Here is a 20295-nt window from a genome sequence, read left to right on the forward strand (position 1 = left end):
GAGTGGGTTGCTTTTGGCCCTCAATTCTATTTACTGCTTTCATGTTTTTAGATTACTATTCATATAGGGCTGGGCAATATATCAATATTATATCTATCGTGATATGAGACTAGATATCGTCTTAGATTTTGGATATCATCATATAGTGATATGACATAAGTGTTGTCTTTTACTGGTTTTAAAGGCTGCATTACAGTGAAGTGATGTACTTTTATGAACCTACCAGACTGTACCAGCTGTTCTATTATTTGCCTTTTTCCCACTTCAACATTATGTCCACATTACTGATGATTATTTATCTAAAATGTAAGTGTGAAGATATTTTGTTAAAGCACCAATTTTCAATCCTAGAATATCGCCGCAATATTGATATCGAAGTATTTGGTCAAAAATAACATATCTGATTTTTCTCCATATCGCCCAGCCCTATATTCATAACCCATACCAATATTCTTTACCAATCGGAACAAGTTCTCCTTTCAAATTGAAAAGAAAATGGTGAAAGACTTAACGACCAAGATGCTAATGTGTATACTAGTGAAAAACTTTGACCCAATCCGTCATGTATGTTGTCGTCGGTCCAGTGGCTCATAACCAGCCTTTTATCTATAGTCTTTAACTTCTGTACAGTAAAGAAGGTTCTTTCTTGATCTTGGAAACCATTTGACAAAAATAATTCTCAATATGGAGTCCAACCTACTTGTTTTTCAAAGCTTTTAACTGCATCTTGTGGCCCTCCGTAGGCATAATGGAGATGACAAATGAATAACAACATCACCTGGTTGGACACGGAGTTAAGAAGTATTTGTCAAAATTTGTTACCGTTAGTTTAAAGCCACGTTGTACTGGTCTAGACCCTGAAACAGAATCTGAATTTATAATGTCATATTTACTTTCATTTGGATTTGTTCACGCTGTCTAGAAAAAAGAAGCAGATCTCTGTCAGTTCTTTCAGGGAAAATTCATATTTAGGCCAGTTTACCTGCTGAGTAAATGCATGGAGTACCCCACAGAGGGGTACGGGGACCCTTGAAGGACCTTAAGCTCCACAGCAAACAGGAAAATAATTGCCATTATTTAAAATCAATTGATAAATTAATGTTTTGGGGAAGCTTTGCATTCCTGTGCTGTATCATCCTTATTAAAAACATGTCATATTGCGTCTCTCTGTTGTTAATCTCTCAAATTACTGATACAGAAATACAGAAATGTTTGGGAACCCCTGCGCCAGAGCACGTTTGTTTACAGCTCTCTCCCTCGCCGAAGAATGTCTCACGTGGGTGTCCAGCCACTGTGGGCGCCACCTCCCCATGAAGACACCCTCTGGCTGTCAGCTTGATAGTGTTTTCCAGCCAATTCCCTACTGTTCTGAAGCACAAACAAGTCTATTCTGCAGAGCTGATTGCAGCAAAAGTTTCGCAAGAGATTGAAAAAAAAAAAATAAAAAAATAAGGTGTGTGGGCGTACAGTCTTTGGATGCTCTCCAGATCATTAAAGTGTCATGTTTCAGCCCCAGACATTCTCTACTCCTTTACTGGTGAACACTGAGACACGTTCTCCACTTGTAATTCACAGGGAGGAAAATATACCCATAAGTAAACAGACGTGTCTGTGTGTGTGTGTGTGTGCGTGCGTCAGTGTGAGGTAAGAGAAGACACAACAAGGCTGGCTATCATTCAGACCACACACTCATTACAAGCATGATGAGTGTATTAGTGTAATTGGGTAATGAAGGTGAGTATTGTTATTCTCCAACATGTTGACAGGGCTATAATACACACCATGAGAGGGAGCCAACAAGTCAGCTAAGCTGGTTACAGATGTGTGTTTCTTTGGATTTTTCTTTGTTAGGATGAGAAAAAAATGTGAAACTTTACCCTTCCTTGATATACATGCTTTTACTTTAACAGGTAAATCAATCAGCTGTGTATTTTTCACTAGTCAACATGCTCTGCAGAGCCTTTTTTTCTGTTTGGCACTGACTCTTTCTCTGCAGTGCCAGTTTTACACAACAACCATTTATGCAGCTGGCTAAATATTTACACTGGTAAAGTAGCTCGCTCAAGGGTACACAGTGATATCCCAACTGGGCTTTGGGCCTACAATGTGTGAAAACCCTTCTTTGCATATGGACTCTGTGCACCTGACATTTGATGTGGTTACATAGGTTCCTTTGTATTTGGTTAACGCTGCTGATTGACAGCACACAGGCCTATATGTAGAAAATCCATGGCTGCAAGAATATTGGGATTCTCACAATTTAAAATTATAATTATTGTTGTTAGAAATGTTTTATTTTTTTAATTTGCCTATAATATTCTTTTTTTTTTAATTCTTTTTTGGGGCTTTTCCCTTTATTTTTTGGAAGTGACAGTGGATAGACAGGAAAGGTGGGAGAGAGATGGGGGATGACACGCAACAAAGGGCCGCAGGTCGGATTCAAACCCGAGCCGCTGCAAAGGACTCAGCTTACATGGGACGCACGCTCTAACTGGGTGAGCTAGAGGTCGCCCCTTGCCCATAATATTCTTGTCATTGACATTATCTAACATTCTATAGTGACAGCTAAATTAAAGAAAATTTTATTTTTACTGCCAGTTTGCCAGTTTTCAAAGTTCACTGTGGCAAACATGCAAGGGCTGCCATTATCAGTTTAAGATATAGGCTACAAGTTGCCTTTAGGCTGGGTTTTATAATGGTTGTATAAGGTGGCAGACAGGAGGCTACAAACAATACTATCAAGTAGGTGTGCACATACACAAATCTTACATTGTCTTTATGATAAATATATCATAAAAATAAGTTATTGATGGCTAAAAGAATTAGCCTAAGGCGGTTCTCAACCTTTGTGTGGCCCATTATAATAAAGCAGAGTTCACTTGTGACCCATGTCTCCAGTCACATTGGTTCATAGATTATGACCAGATCAAAGAAAGAGTTTTATTTGAAAAATGCTTAGAGACCTATAGGATATATTTGTATTCAGTAGTTAACAAGAAAAAACACAATATTAAGAAAACTGAAAAAAAACGAATACAATTTTGTTTGTTTCTGCTCTTCTATCTTGCTCATCATCGCATGACCCCTCAGATTTATCTTGTGACAGCATGTGGGGTCCCAGCCCCCATGTTAGGAACCAAAGGCCTATAAGGGACGCTAAAGCACTGGTACTATATGGTGATTACCATAATGATGATTATGTGGGCAGGTACACATTCATTTCCTTTTTTTTTTTTTTTTGCAGTTACAGCGTTCAGCTAATTGAAATTAAAATTAGGAAACATATTTGTTATGTCAAGCAGCCAGATGCCAAGCGTGTGCTTCATGGCACGCCTTCAAGCTAAAATAAAAAGTTTCTAGCTGTCTAAACACAGTGTAAAACAGTTTCACTTGGGTGACTTGTAAATTAACTAATTAATGGCTGTTTTCCACTCAGGTGTGCCAGTGTAAGAGTTTTGGTATTGTACATTCTGGCTCAGCGGCAGGGTACTGGCACATTTAAATGGAACCAACCCGTATTAAATGTTAGGGTTGCACCTGTGCTTTCCCTGCAATGAGAACTAATAATTATAGCTAATAAGAAAGGTTTATGAAAGATTTTAAAAGAATTGATATGACACCACTGTAATTGCCTACATGGCTGCTCACCACAGTAGCTTGTTAATATTCAAAAAATACTGTTATGTGTCAACAGGTGTGAATCACTGGGTATGTTAGCACAGCTAATGAAACCAATCAGAGCCACGCAGCAGAAGTGAAAACACGGCGGTTGCCAGTATGGCCAGACCACACGGTGTGTTGTTGTTGTTTTTGGCTAGCGCTGAAGTAGGCATTTCTGTCAGAATACTACAGTACTCACTGTAGACCTCACCACCCCCATAATGCCTTCCATTCTCTTCACTGCTCCTTACATCTACAGTAATGTTGGCTTTTATTCAGAAAATATGTTGGCGCCATCAGCTCGCGACCTTTTTAAATACTCGTCGTCTGCGACTGGTTAGCAAGAGCGACGAGTCCTGTGTCGATGTTCCAAAAAGGTGCGTTTTTCTTGCCAAACTTCAACTCGTACAAGCTGTCATTGACCCATCATCTTGTAAGTATTTTTTGGCAGCCACACAGGGGGTTTTGTCTGGTAGTCAAACCAGGCATATGGTTACTAATAAATAGGCCTCTGAAAAACACATCAATATGCTAAGAGTGATGCAGAGTGGCACACTGGAGGAAAGCATGAAACTCGAGAATATTCCTATATATTTGGTGCGTTCAAATGCAATGAATCTCAATAGTTTGGCAAACTATCCAGTGCCAAGACTAGAATACATGGTGAACGCGTTATTAGAGGTGTATTAAAGGTTCAGTTCACCTATATTACAAACATATTTTCTCAAGTATAGTTGTAGACTCTGAGATGTCTGCTGCCACTCCTAAACAATGCACGTGACAAAAATGTTGTTAGTGGTGCTAACCTCAAAAGCTAATTTATCTTTCCATGAACACTGTCCCTTGATACTCTGCGCAGTCCACAGAACTGTAAACATCAGTGGTGGAGAAAATCTTCAGATCTTTTACTTAATTTAGTAGAAAAACCACACTGTGAAGCTACACTATCACAAGTAAAAGTCCTACATTTAAAAAGTGACTTATATCAAGATATTTAGTGTACGCAAAATGTACACAAATAGAGGTAAATACTCATAATACAGGAAATGACTTCTGTGAGAGTCATACATGTTATGTTATTGGTTTATTCTTACTAATGATAAAGTGTGTATGTAAAATGTTATTGTCGTAGGGGATCCAGGTAGAGCTTTTTAGGCTTTGACAGTTTTATATACTGCTGGGCAGTTTGATCTATAACAAGTATACAATTTTAACTCAAGTAAAGTATCTACAATTCAGTGCTGGAGTAAACATACTTTCATGTAGATGTATAGGATTTTTTTTTTGAACAGCATATTTAAAATTCCACTCTCCTCCTTTGTGTCAGGGTAGACGCGGAAGTCTCAGATTGATATCTCAAACCTGGGCAAAGAAAACCTACACTACAGTATCTGCAAGGCTAGATACCACCCCATGTGAGTGAGAAAATGTGTTAATTCGTAATTTAGTTGAACTGACCCTTTAATTGAAGTTGACCACAGTTTCAAAGGTGGTCAATTTCAATTAAAGGGAACCTCTACAGACTGTTCCCTCAGTGTGTATCCTCCTTAAAAGCCAGTCTTCCATTGGGTGCACACTGCCTCTGCAACAAACACAATCACTCATTATTTGAGTTTTGTAAGGGTCCAATGTTGCCATACAAGTGGAGTTCATATTGGAGTTAATTGTGGCATCAGCCACCCCATCAACTCCCAGACAACCAAGTAACAGCCCAGCTTATCTGCCATACTCCAGTGCCTGCAGTCAACCAGTCAGGGTGGGTTTTGTGTGCTCACATTGTTTATTTTAGCCCCCATTAAAATGTGGTGGGGTGGCTTTCTCTCTCCGGGGCTCGGTGGCTACTGTGGTGGCCCCCCTTGGGCGGCCCACAAAAAGCTTGCCACTCACCCCATCTGGGTCCTGCAGTCACACCCTGTGGCAGAGCTGCGGTTAACTGCGGCTGTTGGCTGGTAAAGAGGCACAGTGAGGGTTCAAGGATACAAAAATCAGGAAGGAGAATTGCCATTCATCATAATTACCACTAGAGGGTACTCAGCCCCAGTGAGCTAAAAGAGGGTGAACTATTCTCCCTGTTTTTTCTTTTTCTTATCTCCTTAACATGGTCAGCACTTTTTCACAGGAAGCATGAGGGAGGATGTGTGTGTGTGTGTGTGTGTTTGTGTGTGTGTGTGTGTGTGTGTGTGTGTGTGTGTGTGTGTGTGGGGGGGGATTAGGAGAGATGTGGGTCTTAAAGTAAGTGGTTTTGAAGAGAAAAAGGGCAACTATGAGTCCTTGTCAGCTGTGTACTTGAAAGACACCTTGTGACGTCAGGTATTTTAATGCCTCCAGGGGCCTTTGTCCAGGTTGTTTAGTCTCTTTAAAAGACTACACAATAGTGGCCTGTTTTATTTTGTCTGTGACGGAAAAACTATTAGACATAAAAGACTTTGCTCTGTCAGCAGCCACGCCCCCACCTTAAGCTCCACACAGAGGAAGATTTACCTCGCAGTTTATGTTATGTTAGTGTGTCAAAGCCTGCTGCAAATATCTGTCTGGTATGTGGTCAATTATTTCTGTGTGTGTGTGTGTGTGTGTCTGTCTTTGTGCTAAAGTGAACTAGCAGGTTCCCATTCAGAACCATATAGCACATCTAGGGGAAAAGAGAGGAGGTCTTTGAAGTTTTGGTTCTGCCATCCGTCTCCAGCTAACTGACTTTCTTTTCATGCCAGCCATTGCAGAGGCCAGGCCCGTTGAAAGAGAAACGCCCCAAATGGCTTCTCACTGCCATGTCGCCATGGTGAAATGACAAAGACTACACTCACGTGCCCCTCCTGACAGAAAAGCTCCTCTCTGTTTTGATTTCGGCTTTTGTCCTGTCTGTGCTATCTTAAAACTGACTAAGCGTTCAACTGAGTAGAGAAGCCTAGAGTAAAAGGCAATTAAACTTGCTGCCGAGGTTAATGGCCATAAGCGGCCACGCTGCAGGTGCTGGCCCTCCGTCCCTGGTTTCTCTCAGATCTAAACAAAAGTGTCTCCTTTACTCGCCAGCAGCCGTAGAGGATGCTATGACATTTAGCTTTAACACTGGAGGAGGATAGGAGGAGGAGAATGAGGGGAGATCTATTGATTGCCCTTAGCTGCTCCTTCATAGCCTGTGTGCACGGTTTGTGTTGGCTAAGCCCTCTAGTCTAATGGCTTTTAGACATCCATTAGTTTGCTGCAGGCAGCGTGGTTTAAGTAAGTAACAAAAGGCTCTGTCAGAATGCTTTAAGCATTAATAAGACAGTCAGTGTTACCTCTCCAGCCTGTCAGCTCATCAGGAACGCACAAGTCGAGATCACAAGGCCAAAAGGCTGGTTTACTGCTGGGATTTTGAGAGTTTCTTTGGCTACGCTGTTTTTGGTTAGCCCTGAGCCGGATTAGCTTTTGGTCTTTTGGGAATTTGTTTCGATTGAGCAGTGAAAGCTGTGGCTCACTCACCCCGTAAACTTGCAGCGTCCCTGGACTTGTGTGCAGTAAAAGTCCCGTCTCACACTGACATGTGAAGAAGTGCCAGGAGTTCTGAACATTTGCACGGTTCACTTAACGAGGAGAGACCTATGGCTCAATACTGGGAAAGGGGCTCAATAGGAACGGGGTTAGAAGTGCAGTGTGTTTGGTGTTATATGGCAACGGAACCGCAGGCCTCGACCAGCATGAAAGGCAGAGTCTGTTGGGTTTTGGGGAGTTTTTTTTGTTGTTAAGCTGTTTTCTGTTCTGCTCCTAAAGCCATCTTGTTTTTATAAAAGTTGTTTGTTAGGAGCATGGTCCTTCTCTTTTGCAGAGAAAGTTGCTGTGGCCTACACTGTTTCAAATCCCTGTAATTATTGGGTCCTTCTGTCTTTGATGGTGCACACACTGGCATTATATCTAATATGTGTATGGGTTGACACATACGCCCAAATACGTTGAAATACATGCACATATACACTTCCTTCTGAGCGCGGATCACATTAGTTTTGATTCTTTTTCACTAGTCTGTGTGTGAATGCTTTTGCGGTGACCCATTTTGCCCAACAAACTCTTCTGCTTTCTGGATATTGTGTGGTGTGTTTCCCCCCGGTCTGTCTGTCTTTAATGCCACTGTGTCCCTGCAATCCCTCAAAATCCTGGGCTTTAATGCATCGGTTACCATATTTTTCCACCGAGATGACTGTCGCTTGCCGGGAAGGCATCACGTTGTGTGTGTATGTGCGTGCGTTCACTTGTGCCATTTTTGGAAGAGTCCCTGTGTTCTCTCTGCATCAGCGCTACGGAAGCCTCCTGGGTACGTTTCTGCTGCCCACATACACCCAAGAATCTTGCTTTGGTTGGAAGTGTGTCTGTTTTTTTTCCAGCCATCATAAAGAAGACAAACTCCTCTACTGTCTCCCCATCCTATATTAACAAGCTGTGTTTGGCCCTGGGCTCACCATAACAGGTCCGCTCTGGGTTGCCGCTGGCTACAGTAAAAATCAACACCTCCTCTACACCAGACTGAGACTTTTCAATGCTTAGTACAGTTTTCCCCCACAAATCTCTAGTTTTCAATCTCAGTTGCTTGGTAGTTAGCTAGATCCAATTTGACTTTATGCAATAATAGACAATGTTATTATGCTTTGGCACCCGCTAAGCTTCCTCACCACCGTGTCATGTATATTCTATGCTTATAGCAGTCCATTTGTTGGCAGGTATTTTCCAAGATTACCCCTTCACCATCAGTGCCACCTGAGGAATATCTTAGAGACAAGGACAGATCTAGACTGGCTTCTTATGGCTGGCTGCTCTCTGGTCTGCCAACCAAGCAGGAAACAATAGAAGGCCAGAACAATGAGCTGGCTGCAGATCAGTAGGGGCCTGCTTGGCCTCTCCCAGACGCTACGTCTTATTTCCTTTTTGATTACTCAAGCCTGCCTGATGAGCGGCACACTCACACTCCTCTGTGTCTGCCTGCCCGTGAGAGAAATCACAAAGACTTTTTGTAGGAGACTGGTTTTGATTTGGAGGCTGGAATGCCTTTGTGATAATGTCGCAAGATTTGTTGGCAGGGGTGTGATAGATGTGTGTGAGACAAAAGGAGAAAAGTTCTGGTTTAGTGGTGGTGGGGGGGGAGAGGGTTATGACATGTGTATGCCATAATTCAGACATTCAGGTATTAGAAGCTCGATTTCTGAATATTGTGTGGTTGAGTGTCCTGGTGTGCTTTTCTGTGCAGATTTATGTCAGTTTCCACTGATTGGCTTCCAGGATCTGCCCATAAACAGCCTTTAAACGGAGGAATAGTAGTACTGGCACTGAAGTCCAAACTGTATTGCCACCCAAGCGTGCAGATCGCCCGCTGTGGGGTGGGTCCCCTTCGCCTGCCCCTCATTAGCTCCCACCACTGCCCCCCCCCCTTCACCGCCATGCCGGAGGAAGGAAATCAAACCAATTACGGTTGTATTTAAAGAAAATTGGAGCAGGGCCGGAAAAGTGGAGGCATTTCCAAAAACCACGAAAAGAAAACTGCAGGGCCGCTCTTTGGCAAAATACAGTGTGACTGTGAAGCAGAGTAGAATGGCACTTCTCTGAAAACAGAAGTAGAAATATTTTGTTGTGTATAAGTAATAAATATGTTCTTCATCTAAAAACAAAATATCAGCGTCAACCAAAAAACTGTACGATTCCTTTCGGTGTCCTCAATAATCTGTTTCTGTGTCCGTCTCACTGAGTGAGATTGATGGTTTTGCTTCCCTGGTGGACCTGTTTTGATGGATGGTTTTTAAGGACTGACTGTGTTTATGTTCAGGTCTGCCATGCCCTGCTGCGAGTGGCCTGCCAGAAGGCCGCACTTCATAATGTGGCTGAATACACCAAGACGTCCCAGAGCCCAAAATCCTCCTTGGCTCGCTCTGCTGCTGCAGACCCTGCTGAGGTGCTGTATAGGGCCTCTCATAAAGTACAAACACCTGTAGGCTTCAAACTGGGAGAGAATCAAGTATTTGTATGTATTGTGCATCCTTTTGGCCACAATTTGTCACAGTCTGGGGCCAAAAAGCTTGTCTTGATCAGTGTTGTATTTGCCACCCCCTGATTTGATGTATTCTCTTTGTTTTACCTCTCTCTCGGTCTGTCTCTGATCCTCCTCCTCGCTGTCATCTCTCAGGAAAACCCCCTCATTACTAGGCCCTGGATGTAAATGCTTCATTTTTCATCCCCCAACAAGCCCTCTTTGTTCCACGGGCCATTTGGCTGTTATAATTCAGCACTTAAAAGCAATTATTCCTAAAAATGAATGCTCCCTAACAGGCGTCTCGAGACACTCAAAAGATATTTTTCCTCCTTCATCATCCTCTCTGCCTTATGGGCAAAAACAAAAGGAGAGGAAATCAAGGTGTCTGGTGTCTGTAGATCAACACAGGTACAACATTGTGTTATGTGTAAACTCACACACATATATATGCACAGAAAAGGGAAAAAAAACAAAACACACACACACAAACTGTTACTTCACAAACTACTTCACATGCACACACCATAAAGAGTGTAAGATGAGCTCCCATTAAGGATGAAAACAAACCAGTGAGTGGGAGGTGTCCCCTGAGGAACTCCACAGTCGCTATAGTAGAACCATGGAACCATGGGAACTGGTTAGTAGAGGCCTGCGGGGCAGCCACAGCCAGACACAGGGGTGCGTAATACTGCCAGACAGACAGAAAGACAGACAGACAGACAGAAACACTAAAGCAATGGCTTTCAGTCACCTCATCTGTCTAACAATAACAATACATGACACTCTATTGGGTGTCAGCAGTAGCTTGATTAATTCATACTCGGCTTTGATTATCTTGATAGCAATGTTAACGATCAAAGTGCCAAAATAGCAACAGCAGTACAACTCTAACTGACTGTTACCGAAAGAGTGATGATACTGGAAAGATGATGACAGATACTTTTTTTTTCTTGTGTTTAGTGCCACTTGAGAGGATTAGGGGGAAAATGTTGTCGCTGTTTATGGGTCAGAGGAGGCTGTAGGTCTGGTGGTGCCTCAGTGGTTTTCACTGATTTCTTTACAGCCACATGAGCCCTTACTGGTGAAAGGATCTTAGTCATCGAGATGGCAGTCAGTCCCAGAATGACATTTACTTTTACAAGGACCGAGACATACAGTAGAACTTATGCAACAAACAACTGTAGGCATACGCTTGTCTGACTTTGCTGCTTTCAAAGTAGAGAGTGGGAACAAGAAAAGAAAGAAAGCAAGGGACGATGCAAGCTTTTAGTGACCACTCATGTTCCCATGTGGCCTAAAACAGACTTGAGCAATCGTCCTCATTTTACTAACTACTTGCGTACACACGGATGAAAAAAGTAAGGGAGATAGAAAGATAGAAAGTGCGTGTGTGAACCGCCTATTTAGCATGTTCCCCTGCTTGAGCAGGAAGTGAACGGAGACCTTGTCCACAGGGATCTCTGTTTCCCCTTCTCTCCCCCCCCCACACACACACACACTCAGGACCACACCGTAATGGGGGAGAGCCTGGCAGAGTGTGTGTGTGTGTGTGTGTGTGTGTGTGTGTGTGTGTGTGTGTGTGTGTGTGTGTGTGTGTGTGTGTGTGTATGTGTGTGTGTTAATTTCCTGTTTTATAGAGGAAGCAGTGTTCGCATGTACAGATCATTATTCTGATTTTTATCTGTGAGAAAAAAAGGACAGAAAAAAAGATTGTGTCAATTCTCATGATTCTGTATGGGAAACAACGAGCATTGTTTCTGGGAAGCTGCCCTACTCTCCAAGTAAAAACATTTTGGTTCACTGGTAAAGTGCAAATGCAATGTCTAAATTAATCTGTGCAAAGCATGTCACTTCACATCCCCTCATACTGTATTAAATGTTCTTTTTTTTCCCTTAACTTACTAATGAAATGAAGGCCAGATTGGTTAGACACAGAAAGCTGTGTGCATTATGCAACAACAAGAATCTTAATCCAAGCCATTAGGGCATCTAAATGAAAGTTTGCTGCTGTGGTCTTAGCCAGAATTCCCTCTAACCATGGTCTGGGCCACAGGTCCACCATGCAGTGGTCTGTTGGCTTTCTGCATATACATGTATAAAGGCCTTCTGGTTTTGACTCATTTACATGGTTTCCTATGACGAGATGAGTGGGGAAGAATTGACTCAGCCTTGAGAGTTCAGCAGAAGATTGTTTAGAGTGTTGCCCTCCTCTACTTATCAGCACTCTTTGTATGACTGCAAGTCATTTAGGGCACTTGTGAAAATCGCTGCTGCATAATAATAATAATAATAATAATAAAAAATAAATGTGCAATTGTGCAAGCTATTAAGTCTGAAAATCTTAATTGCAATATTTTCCAAAAATAGAAATGAGTTTATTGAATGTTTTTGAAAAATAAATTATATTATGATTTCAAGACATTTCTTGAAACAGGTAAAGGTACATTCCTTTCAGAAATGATCACTGTTTTCAAGGAAAACAACATTTTAACTTAATATTTATGGCTTCAACTAACAATTGTTTTCATATTTCATATATTCTAATATTCATTTAATATTTAGTTGATTATTGGATTTATTGATTGGTCTAAAAAATGTCAGAAAATAGTGAAAAATGCCCATCGACATTTCTTCAAATCAAGGTAACATCTTCAAACAGTCCAAAACTTGGAGATATTCCCATAACTTCCTATTAGACAAAAAATTTAAATCCTAACAGCAGAGAAGCTAAAGAACGGGAGAATGCTTGCTTGAAAAATGATTTGGACAGGTAATTAATTATCAAAATAGTTGCCAATTAGTTCTCTGTCAATTGATTAATCTATTTGATCATTTTTTCTGTTAATCTTAAACTTTTTAGAGTGGTCTTGCGGTGCTGCTGATAAAACATCCCTAAATTTACAGTAGTTCTTACTTAGGAGTTTTCAGACGAGAATCTAAACATTTAGTAATCGCACAACTACTCTTTCTCACACACGATGGTGACCTTAAAGTTATGGTGGCATCACTCTAGAGCGCCCCGATAGTGAGACTGTTTCTGCATGTGCCTCTCGTAGGCTTTCAGTGATCCTCTGGGTCTGAGCGGGAACAGAGTCCTGGCCCCGTGGAGAGGTGCTCCACTGTGGGAACTGGGAGCTGCCTGGTGTATCGTAACACAGAGCGGTCTCTGTAGACCAGACATGGATGAGAAACTACCTTTACTGGGATCCCTCTGAACCAGGAGAACCCTCTTTCTCTCTCTTTCTTCGTCTCTCCCTCCATATCCCGCTCCCTGTCAGCGAGGCAGCACTAGTCATCAGTGTGAGAACTGTTGCATCACAGCTCTCGTGGTTTCTTAGCCCCTGGCCCCTGTGTTTCTTGGTCAATCTGTGGGAATCCTGATTTTGGACGGCAGCCTCTGTTCCCACCACCAGTCGGGTTAGAAAATAGACTTCTGGTCGTGTACCAGGCACCCAAACCAAGCCGGTTCTAGCCCGCTCCTTCTCACGGGTTTGGGGGAGGAGAGGTCAGCGGCTGCAGAATAGAGCCTAATGGGTTTCGTATGCAGGTACCGCAGAAGCGACACGGGATACTGTGTCCATGAGAAATGAGAGGGTTTAAACGATTCTGTGCTCTTTCCAAAACACTCCCTCTCTCCGCTCTCTCTTTCTGCTTTTCTCCTGCACCTCTTCCTCTGTCTCTCTCATTTAAATTTATAAATAGCGCTTTAATCTTTCTCGTCTTTCTGATTAATCGAAGATAAACTCGTGTGAAGGACAAGGCTCGATTTTGTTACAAGCCAAAATCAAAAGACGTGCTGTTCACCAGAACACATGATTGACTTGCCAAAGTATTTTTTCCTCAATGATTCTCATTGTTTTAGGGGTTCTTTCCTGTGACGTTCACAATCATGCCTCCAGTTCTCTTTATATTTCATCCACTTAAAAGCAATTTTCTATGTCGTCTTATAAAGCAATTCATCATGCCTTTTGACTACAATTACATCCAGACAAGCAGCCTCATCCAGGCAAACGTTTCCCCTCTTTCCTGCAGTGTTTCAATTTTCGGAAGAAGAACAGTGTAGCGGGAACAGAGAGAGAGATGAAAAAAGCAGCTCGGCTCATGTACGTCCATGACAAAGACGGAGCCAGATGAGGGCTCCTCTGCTCTCCACATGTGGACAAGAGAGTCGAGTCTCACAGTGTGTGTGTGTGTGTGTGTGTGTGTGTGTGTGTGTGTGTGTGAAGACAGCTGGAAAATTCCCCTGAGCCCAGTCTAATTGAAAGCTTATCATCTTCTCTTTGTGCTTCCTGAGCGGTGGGGGATCAGCAGGGAGCGACGCAGAGAGCAACTCTGTGATGAGACCTGGAGGAAATAGTTGGGAATGTTTTGAGACGCTGCAGATCTGTCACACACTCGCACTGTGAAGTGGAGCTCCGGCTGTCTGGGTGGAGGGTGGTGTGAGACCTGTCAGCAGGGGATTGTGCGTGAGGGAGTTTCTTGTGTGTGTGTGTGTTTGGAAATGCTTTGAGTGTGCAGAGTTAATTGAATACAGTGTGTATCAAGACTGCGTGTGTGCGTCCTGAGGCTTTGCTGTTCTGCCAACACCGCCCCCATAGAAGGCTTGACACAGACACAGCAGAAGCCATACAGAAGGAAAGAAAGGATAGAAGTGAATAAGAAGAAAGGATAAAAGAGGAACGTGTATAGATACACTACAGGAGTGTATAAACTGGAAAAAATAAAAGGGGGACTAATTTGAAGATGGAAAAACAAAGCATTTAGAAGTGAAAGCCCTTTCATAGTACATCAACAGGTGGCATTAGTTTAAGAGGGAGGAACTGTGGGTATTGTATTTCAGGTTAACCACATGAGACACTTGAAATCAGACCACCCGACAAGGTAGCATCTCAAGTGTTTAATCTTGTGGCTCTGCTTCAAATGGGCCAAACAGATGCCATCAGCGCCGCACAAATTAACAACCACATAGCTGGTAAAAAAGACGGCCGACATTCCAAGCTTCTCCTGTATTGTTTTTAACAAGTGACAACTTGCCGACGTGCGCTAACATGGAGGCTGCCAGGGCGGTGTTGGATTCCTGAGCTCCGCTTCATTTATGCTCTGGGTACCGCTGTGTTGACAGCTGAGGCATTTTCAAACCCCTGAGAAGTGTGGGTAGTTGCCAGCGAGAGTGTCACTAATGGAATAGAACGAGGATAATTATTAAAAGGGAGTTATTGGGAACGAGCTGCCAATGAACTGCCAGGGTTATGAGATTGAGACAGTGGCCTGTATGGCATTTACTGTCTGAGGCTCAAGTAAGAAGAACAGAATTTGTTGGATCAGAATGTGCTGGCATGAAATTGGGTCTCATGAACGTTTATGGATCTTTTTTTTTCTCTGCTCATTTGTCAGCTGATGTGATGGTGTCTGGGTTTCTGTAGGTGAATTATACCCTGTGCCCTTTTCACTCTCAACACCCCCATATATAAAGCAAATAATGGTATAGAATGTGTCCAAATAAATACTGATCCTAAATCTAGCATGGGTGTGATTTTTCTCAAGAGGGCAGGTGGTGGCTTTGTTAAGCTGAAAGAAATATTATGTTGTCATAACTCTCTCCTGGAGTTCCTTTTTAATAATTGATTTTTTTTTTTTTTCAACAAGTCATGTTTTATTAAATAAACAGCAGCTTTCAAGACAAAAGTGAGACACATGTTTTTTTAATTAAAATGATTAAAAACTACATTATCCGCAAACTTTACAAGCACTCAATATGGAAGCATTAACGATATTATAACATACATAGATGGGATTCTTAAATTAACATATCAGTTTCAGATGTACATGCTTTGAGCATAAAGAGAAATGAAAGGAGCAAAGATGAATTAACATTTTGGTATATGAAAAGAAAAAGGGGCTTGTAAAAAAAAAAGTAACATTGTTCATTTGAATCCAATATACAATAAAATAGAACTCACATTTTTGGCTTCCTAGTTTTGCATAAAAAATGATATCAGGGATCAATCAAGACATCCTTTCCTATCATCCTAACAGTATTACAGGCAATTGTGAAGATCTTTGGTTTTTGTTTAAGGAACCACACAAATAAAAGTACACATGTGGTTTCTCTAGCTGCATGATTTTTGCCAATAATACTGTATTAAAGCTCCAGAGGAGAGAGCAGGGAAATATCCTCTAAATCAAAGGGAGATAGGAATGAGACATTATTACTGATTTAAAAAAAAAAAAGAGGAACAAGGCAGAGGGTCTTTATGTGAGATCTACAAAACACCTTGCATATCATATTTTTACCTGAGCTGCAAATGCAAGCCTTTTTGGATCACTATTCACTTTTGAAATTAAATCTCACTTTTGTAGCAACTAAATCCCTTCCAGAGTCATGGATGCTTCCCTCTTTTTCTAGTAGATATTAGACACCTGATACCTGCTGTAAATGTCTTTACACCGCTCCTACTCAGATCTGTGCAGGCGTATGAATTATTGGCAGAGCCATGAGCCCCTGGCACCGATGATCATTAAATTAGACCAAAAAAAGACAGAACCTGGGCCATAAAGGCTTCAAAGCACTCACTGATTATACAGAACAAAGGGACCTGTGCACAACAAGGGAAGGTTTTTTACTTTTTTGCATAACTGCCCTTGGTGTTGGTAAGAAGATACCACTCCACTCTGACCCCACCTTCTATCCCTTTATCCTCACACTCTTCCTCCCCCAGGGATATAGGGCTCACATGTGTAACTGCTGGGGAAAAGCCCTCTGGACAGGGGGAATGTGCACACACACCTGTGTTGCAGGAATGTGTGTGTGTGTGTGTGTGTGTGTGTGTGTGTGTGTGTGTGTGTGTCTAATCATGACATCATTAATTACTTGGCAAATTATTTGTTTAAAAGGACACTAAGTGTGTGTAGCAAATACATGTGAAGGAATAATTAATATTTAGTTTCAGATATTTGTAAATACATAACCAAAAAAAAAAAGAGAAATGAAATTTCAAACATAGTGCAAAAATTAAGCGAATGACTTATTTAGCGCAGGAAGGCAATTTGGAAATTGTTTAGAGGATTACGGCTCTAGATACACCATCTCACTAACAGAATCTGTCGGGCGTGGTTCATAAGGAATAAAGGTTTTTAGTGCATCAAAGCTTCATTGGAAGACAAAATAATTACATTAAAGGTTTGTTTTTTTTTATAATTTAGTAGCAATATATTACACAAATTCCAAATTTATACTTAACAACAAAATAAGGCATATATACTGTATATATATATATATAAAAAAAGGAAAGGAAGAGAGAAATGCTTAAAGATTTTGTGTATATGCGTACATTTCCTCACAATTTGGCTCAAATAAATATTGAAAGTAAACCGTATCATCCAGTAAAAAAATACTAGAATAGGAGGGGTCTTTTTCTTCCATAAAAGGGCTTGGATAAGAAATGTAAAGAAAATGTAAAGAGTAGGCGCCAACAGGATTGAAATATTCCTGCAGAAAAAAAGAAACCAATAAACACCCCTCTGCATTAGTCTTTTACATTCCTCAAAATATCAGCCATTGTCCTGATGAAACTCGATACACTGATGACATAGCAGAAGAGAATTCATTTGTTAAACATGTGAGTTCTGACAGAAAAAAAATGCTTTTCTTTTTAAGATGCAGCGATTGCGTTGAAAACATCCAACGCATACCGGAGCACCAAAGGCTGTGTCCATTTGGATAATAAATTAGGCAATAAGGTACTGCATAAGTATATGTAACAGCCCTGGATCCAACTGAAGGTTTTTTCATAACTGACACAATATTTTCACTATATTCAACTTTTACAGAAATTTAAAGCTTTAAAGGGCCGATTGCTACAGCAGTGCAGCCATGCCTGGAAGGATGTCGAAGTCACTCGGGAAGCAAACAGCCAGTCCAACTGCTGGTCTTCACCGACCAAATGAGTTGGATCAGTCTGAACAGTCTGTTTGATGATTGTCTTTCTGGTTTTTTTTTTTCAGTTCATCAGCTGTACTGATTGATACCTCCATTGTCTTTTGTTCTTTTGTCTTTTCGTGAGTATCTGGCAAATGATCCTGAAACATTACTGTGGCTTCCCTGGTTTTACCCTCACGTCTATTTACAGCTTCAGCTGAACACCTCAACTTCTATGGCTTTTATAGTCCTTTTTAAGAGTATATGATTTAGCACAGTGCAGGAGTTTACTCAAAATGTACTACTAAATACACGTACGTCTTGAGAGAGATGGTAAAACAGAGAAAGCCTTTAAAGCGAGTGCTGGAGAAATTAAAGACAAACATGCAGCATTTCTCTTTTTTTCTTCTTTTTTTTTTTTGCTTTCAGTGTTCATCTTTTTTTGTTCATCATCCTCTTTTACTTTTCCTCCCTCACTTCTCCTGCAGCTTCTGATTGTCTAGCTGTCTGTCAGTCAGTAAGGCCTCCAGACGGACTCATCCAAACGGCCTGAGGCGCTCATGGCAGTGGGGGAGTTGCTGTGGCTGCCGTCGGCCTCCACGCCCTCGCTCTGGTTGTTCAGACCCGGGTTCATCAGGCTGTTGGTCCCTCCGGTGCCCGTGGCCCCCGAGCAGGACAGCAGGCGGGTGGGGGAGCGCTCACCCCCGGTGTTCCCCGGCGCCACCATGGAGAACTGGTAGGATCCAGAGCCTGTGCCATAATACAGGTAGGAGTTGGACTGGAAGTTCTGGCTTTGGTTGTTTGAGTAAGGTGGTGGCAGGTAGGTGTGGTATCTAGAAGAGGCTGACATGCTGAGGCCGCTGATGCCTGTGCTGGAGGTGTTGGTGGAGTAGGGGAAGGCCCCAGGGTAGTGCATGCGGGGGTCTGAGAAGCGAGGGTCAGTCAGCGGCGACAGAGACGGGAAGGTGGTCCTCTGGTTGAAGAGATCTGGGGTCCCTGTTGGCAGAAAAGAAAAAAGATGGAAAGAGTCAACAAACATTCGGCACGAATGAAAACTGCTGTTGTGATTTATAAAACAAGGGGCTCAGAGATTTTCTCGTTTTCTATTATTATAAAAAATGACCCCCATCTCCAGAACTCTCTCCAAACCACCCAATTCTGAGCTCAGATTTCTTACGATACTGTATGTCTGTCCATGGAAGTAATGAACTGAGAATTTTTTTTTTGCTTAATATCATCAAGCACTGACAGCACATCTTCCCACAGCACCATGTGCAAGACTGAATTTATGAAAAGGCCCCCTCGCCACCGCCCTCCTACCACTCCTTCAAAAGGAGAGCAACATACTGTATTCTGTCTTTCTCAGAGCAATGAAAAGAGGCATTGTCAGTGCTGAGGGGTGCTTTGTATAAACACCGACGGCTTGTTGCGCTGTTGTGCTACTCATAAATCATAGTTAGAGGCAGACGGTCACAATCGGAGTCAGACAGAGAGACAGAAAAGGAAAAAGTAAAGGAAAGAGGAAAGGAAGAGAAAAAAGAGAATGCTTTCCATGTGAATATCCTCTAAGCTAAAATGTATCACAGTCTAGGACCTGTCAGAGTTAACTGCTAAGTGTAATCTAACAGGTAACAGAGCACTGTGAACCTAGCCGTTAGGACTTCAATGTCACTGCACACTTTATAATTTACTCAGCTGACAAAAGGGGGAAAGCAATTTTGCTTGAGGGTTTGACTTGGCAGTTTGCTTCTCTGAGATTAGGGGCCACTACTGTCACCATCTTTTAGTTCCTTGACTCAAACACCATATTGCCCCGTCTAACTCAGGAGTATTATTGGCTGATCTTACATCCTGAGCTTCGGATATGAACCCATTCACAGTTCTGCAGTCGGGTAGGACTTCTGAACGCTGCCTGCTGCCATCTAACTGTAGTATTTGGTTTTGGACCCTGGTAGTTCTGCTGTAGTATGTACAGGAAGTTACTGTAGAAGGTGTTGTATCAGTTTTATGCAATGTTTAGTAAACCTCCTGCCGATTTCTCAGGTGTGAATTAAGTCTTGCCTGACAAGTTAGGCATGTTGTGTCCTTGTGCTCATGACACTAGTATAATTTTGAGGAAAGTAAGGTAAGGCCGAAATACTTTACACCGTAAACGCCCTTAACCTGGTTGTACGCGACTATGACGAGGCAGAGTTCCTCATACCTGATTTCAACATACACATGCTCCTTCCACACCTGCTTGTGTACACACACACACACACACACACACACACACACACACACACACACACACACACACACACACACACACCCACACACCTCCGTGGTTATTTGTTTGTCCGAATGTGGCTTTCATGGGTCCAATGTGCCCACATGACTGCAAGTGTAAAATGTGGATTGGATGGCAGAGAAAAGAGAGCTTGTATTCGTGAAATAGCAAGAGCTTGCACGCCATAGCCCTGAGGGGGGAGAATGCCAAAGTTGCGTGCCACAGTCTTGTTGAAATGTCTTTTCCCTATGTCTGGAGAACTGGGTCCATTTTCAGCTTAAAAAAAAATCTGTTCCTTTGCTATTTCCATGGCCCCTTCTATACTTTTTTTTTTTCAACAACACACTTCTGCAGTTGAATTTCCTCTTATTTTTGGGATGAGGGAGTTTGGTGGCGGTGGGGGGGCTGTTTCTTTTTCCAGAGTCTACCAGGCATCGGAGTCGAGCTCCATATCTGATT

At 42.1% G+C, this 20295-nt stretch overlaps 1 protein-coding gene across 3 annotated transcripts in view; it reads right to left on the bottom strand.

The window, feature by feature from the left end:
- Nucleotides 1-15334: 15334 nt before the first annotated feature.
- runx3 (RUNX family transcription factor 3) overlaps nucleotides 15335-20295 on the bottom strand; it is a 48853-nt gene continuing 43892 nt past the window's right edge. For all 3 annotated transcript variants that reach the window (XM_039786280.1, XM_039786277.1, XM_039786278.1), the window contains one exon: nucleotides 15335-18563. In XM_039786280.1, the coding sequence (XP_039642214.1) occupies nucleotides 18082-18563 (482 nt within the window). In that variant the 3' untranslated portion in view covers nucleotides 15335-18081. The remainder of the gene's footprint in view (nucleotides 18564-20295) is intronic.

The sequence above is a fragment of the Perca fluviatilis genome, chromosome 20, assembly GCF_010015445.1.
Source record: "Perca fluviatilis chromosome 20, GENO_Pfluv_1.0, whole genome shotgun sequence".
Classification (NCBI taxonomy): domain Eukaryota; kingdom Metazoa; phylum Chordata; class Actinopteri; order Perciformes; family Percidae; genus Perca; species Perca fluviatilis.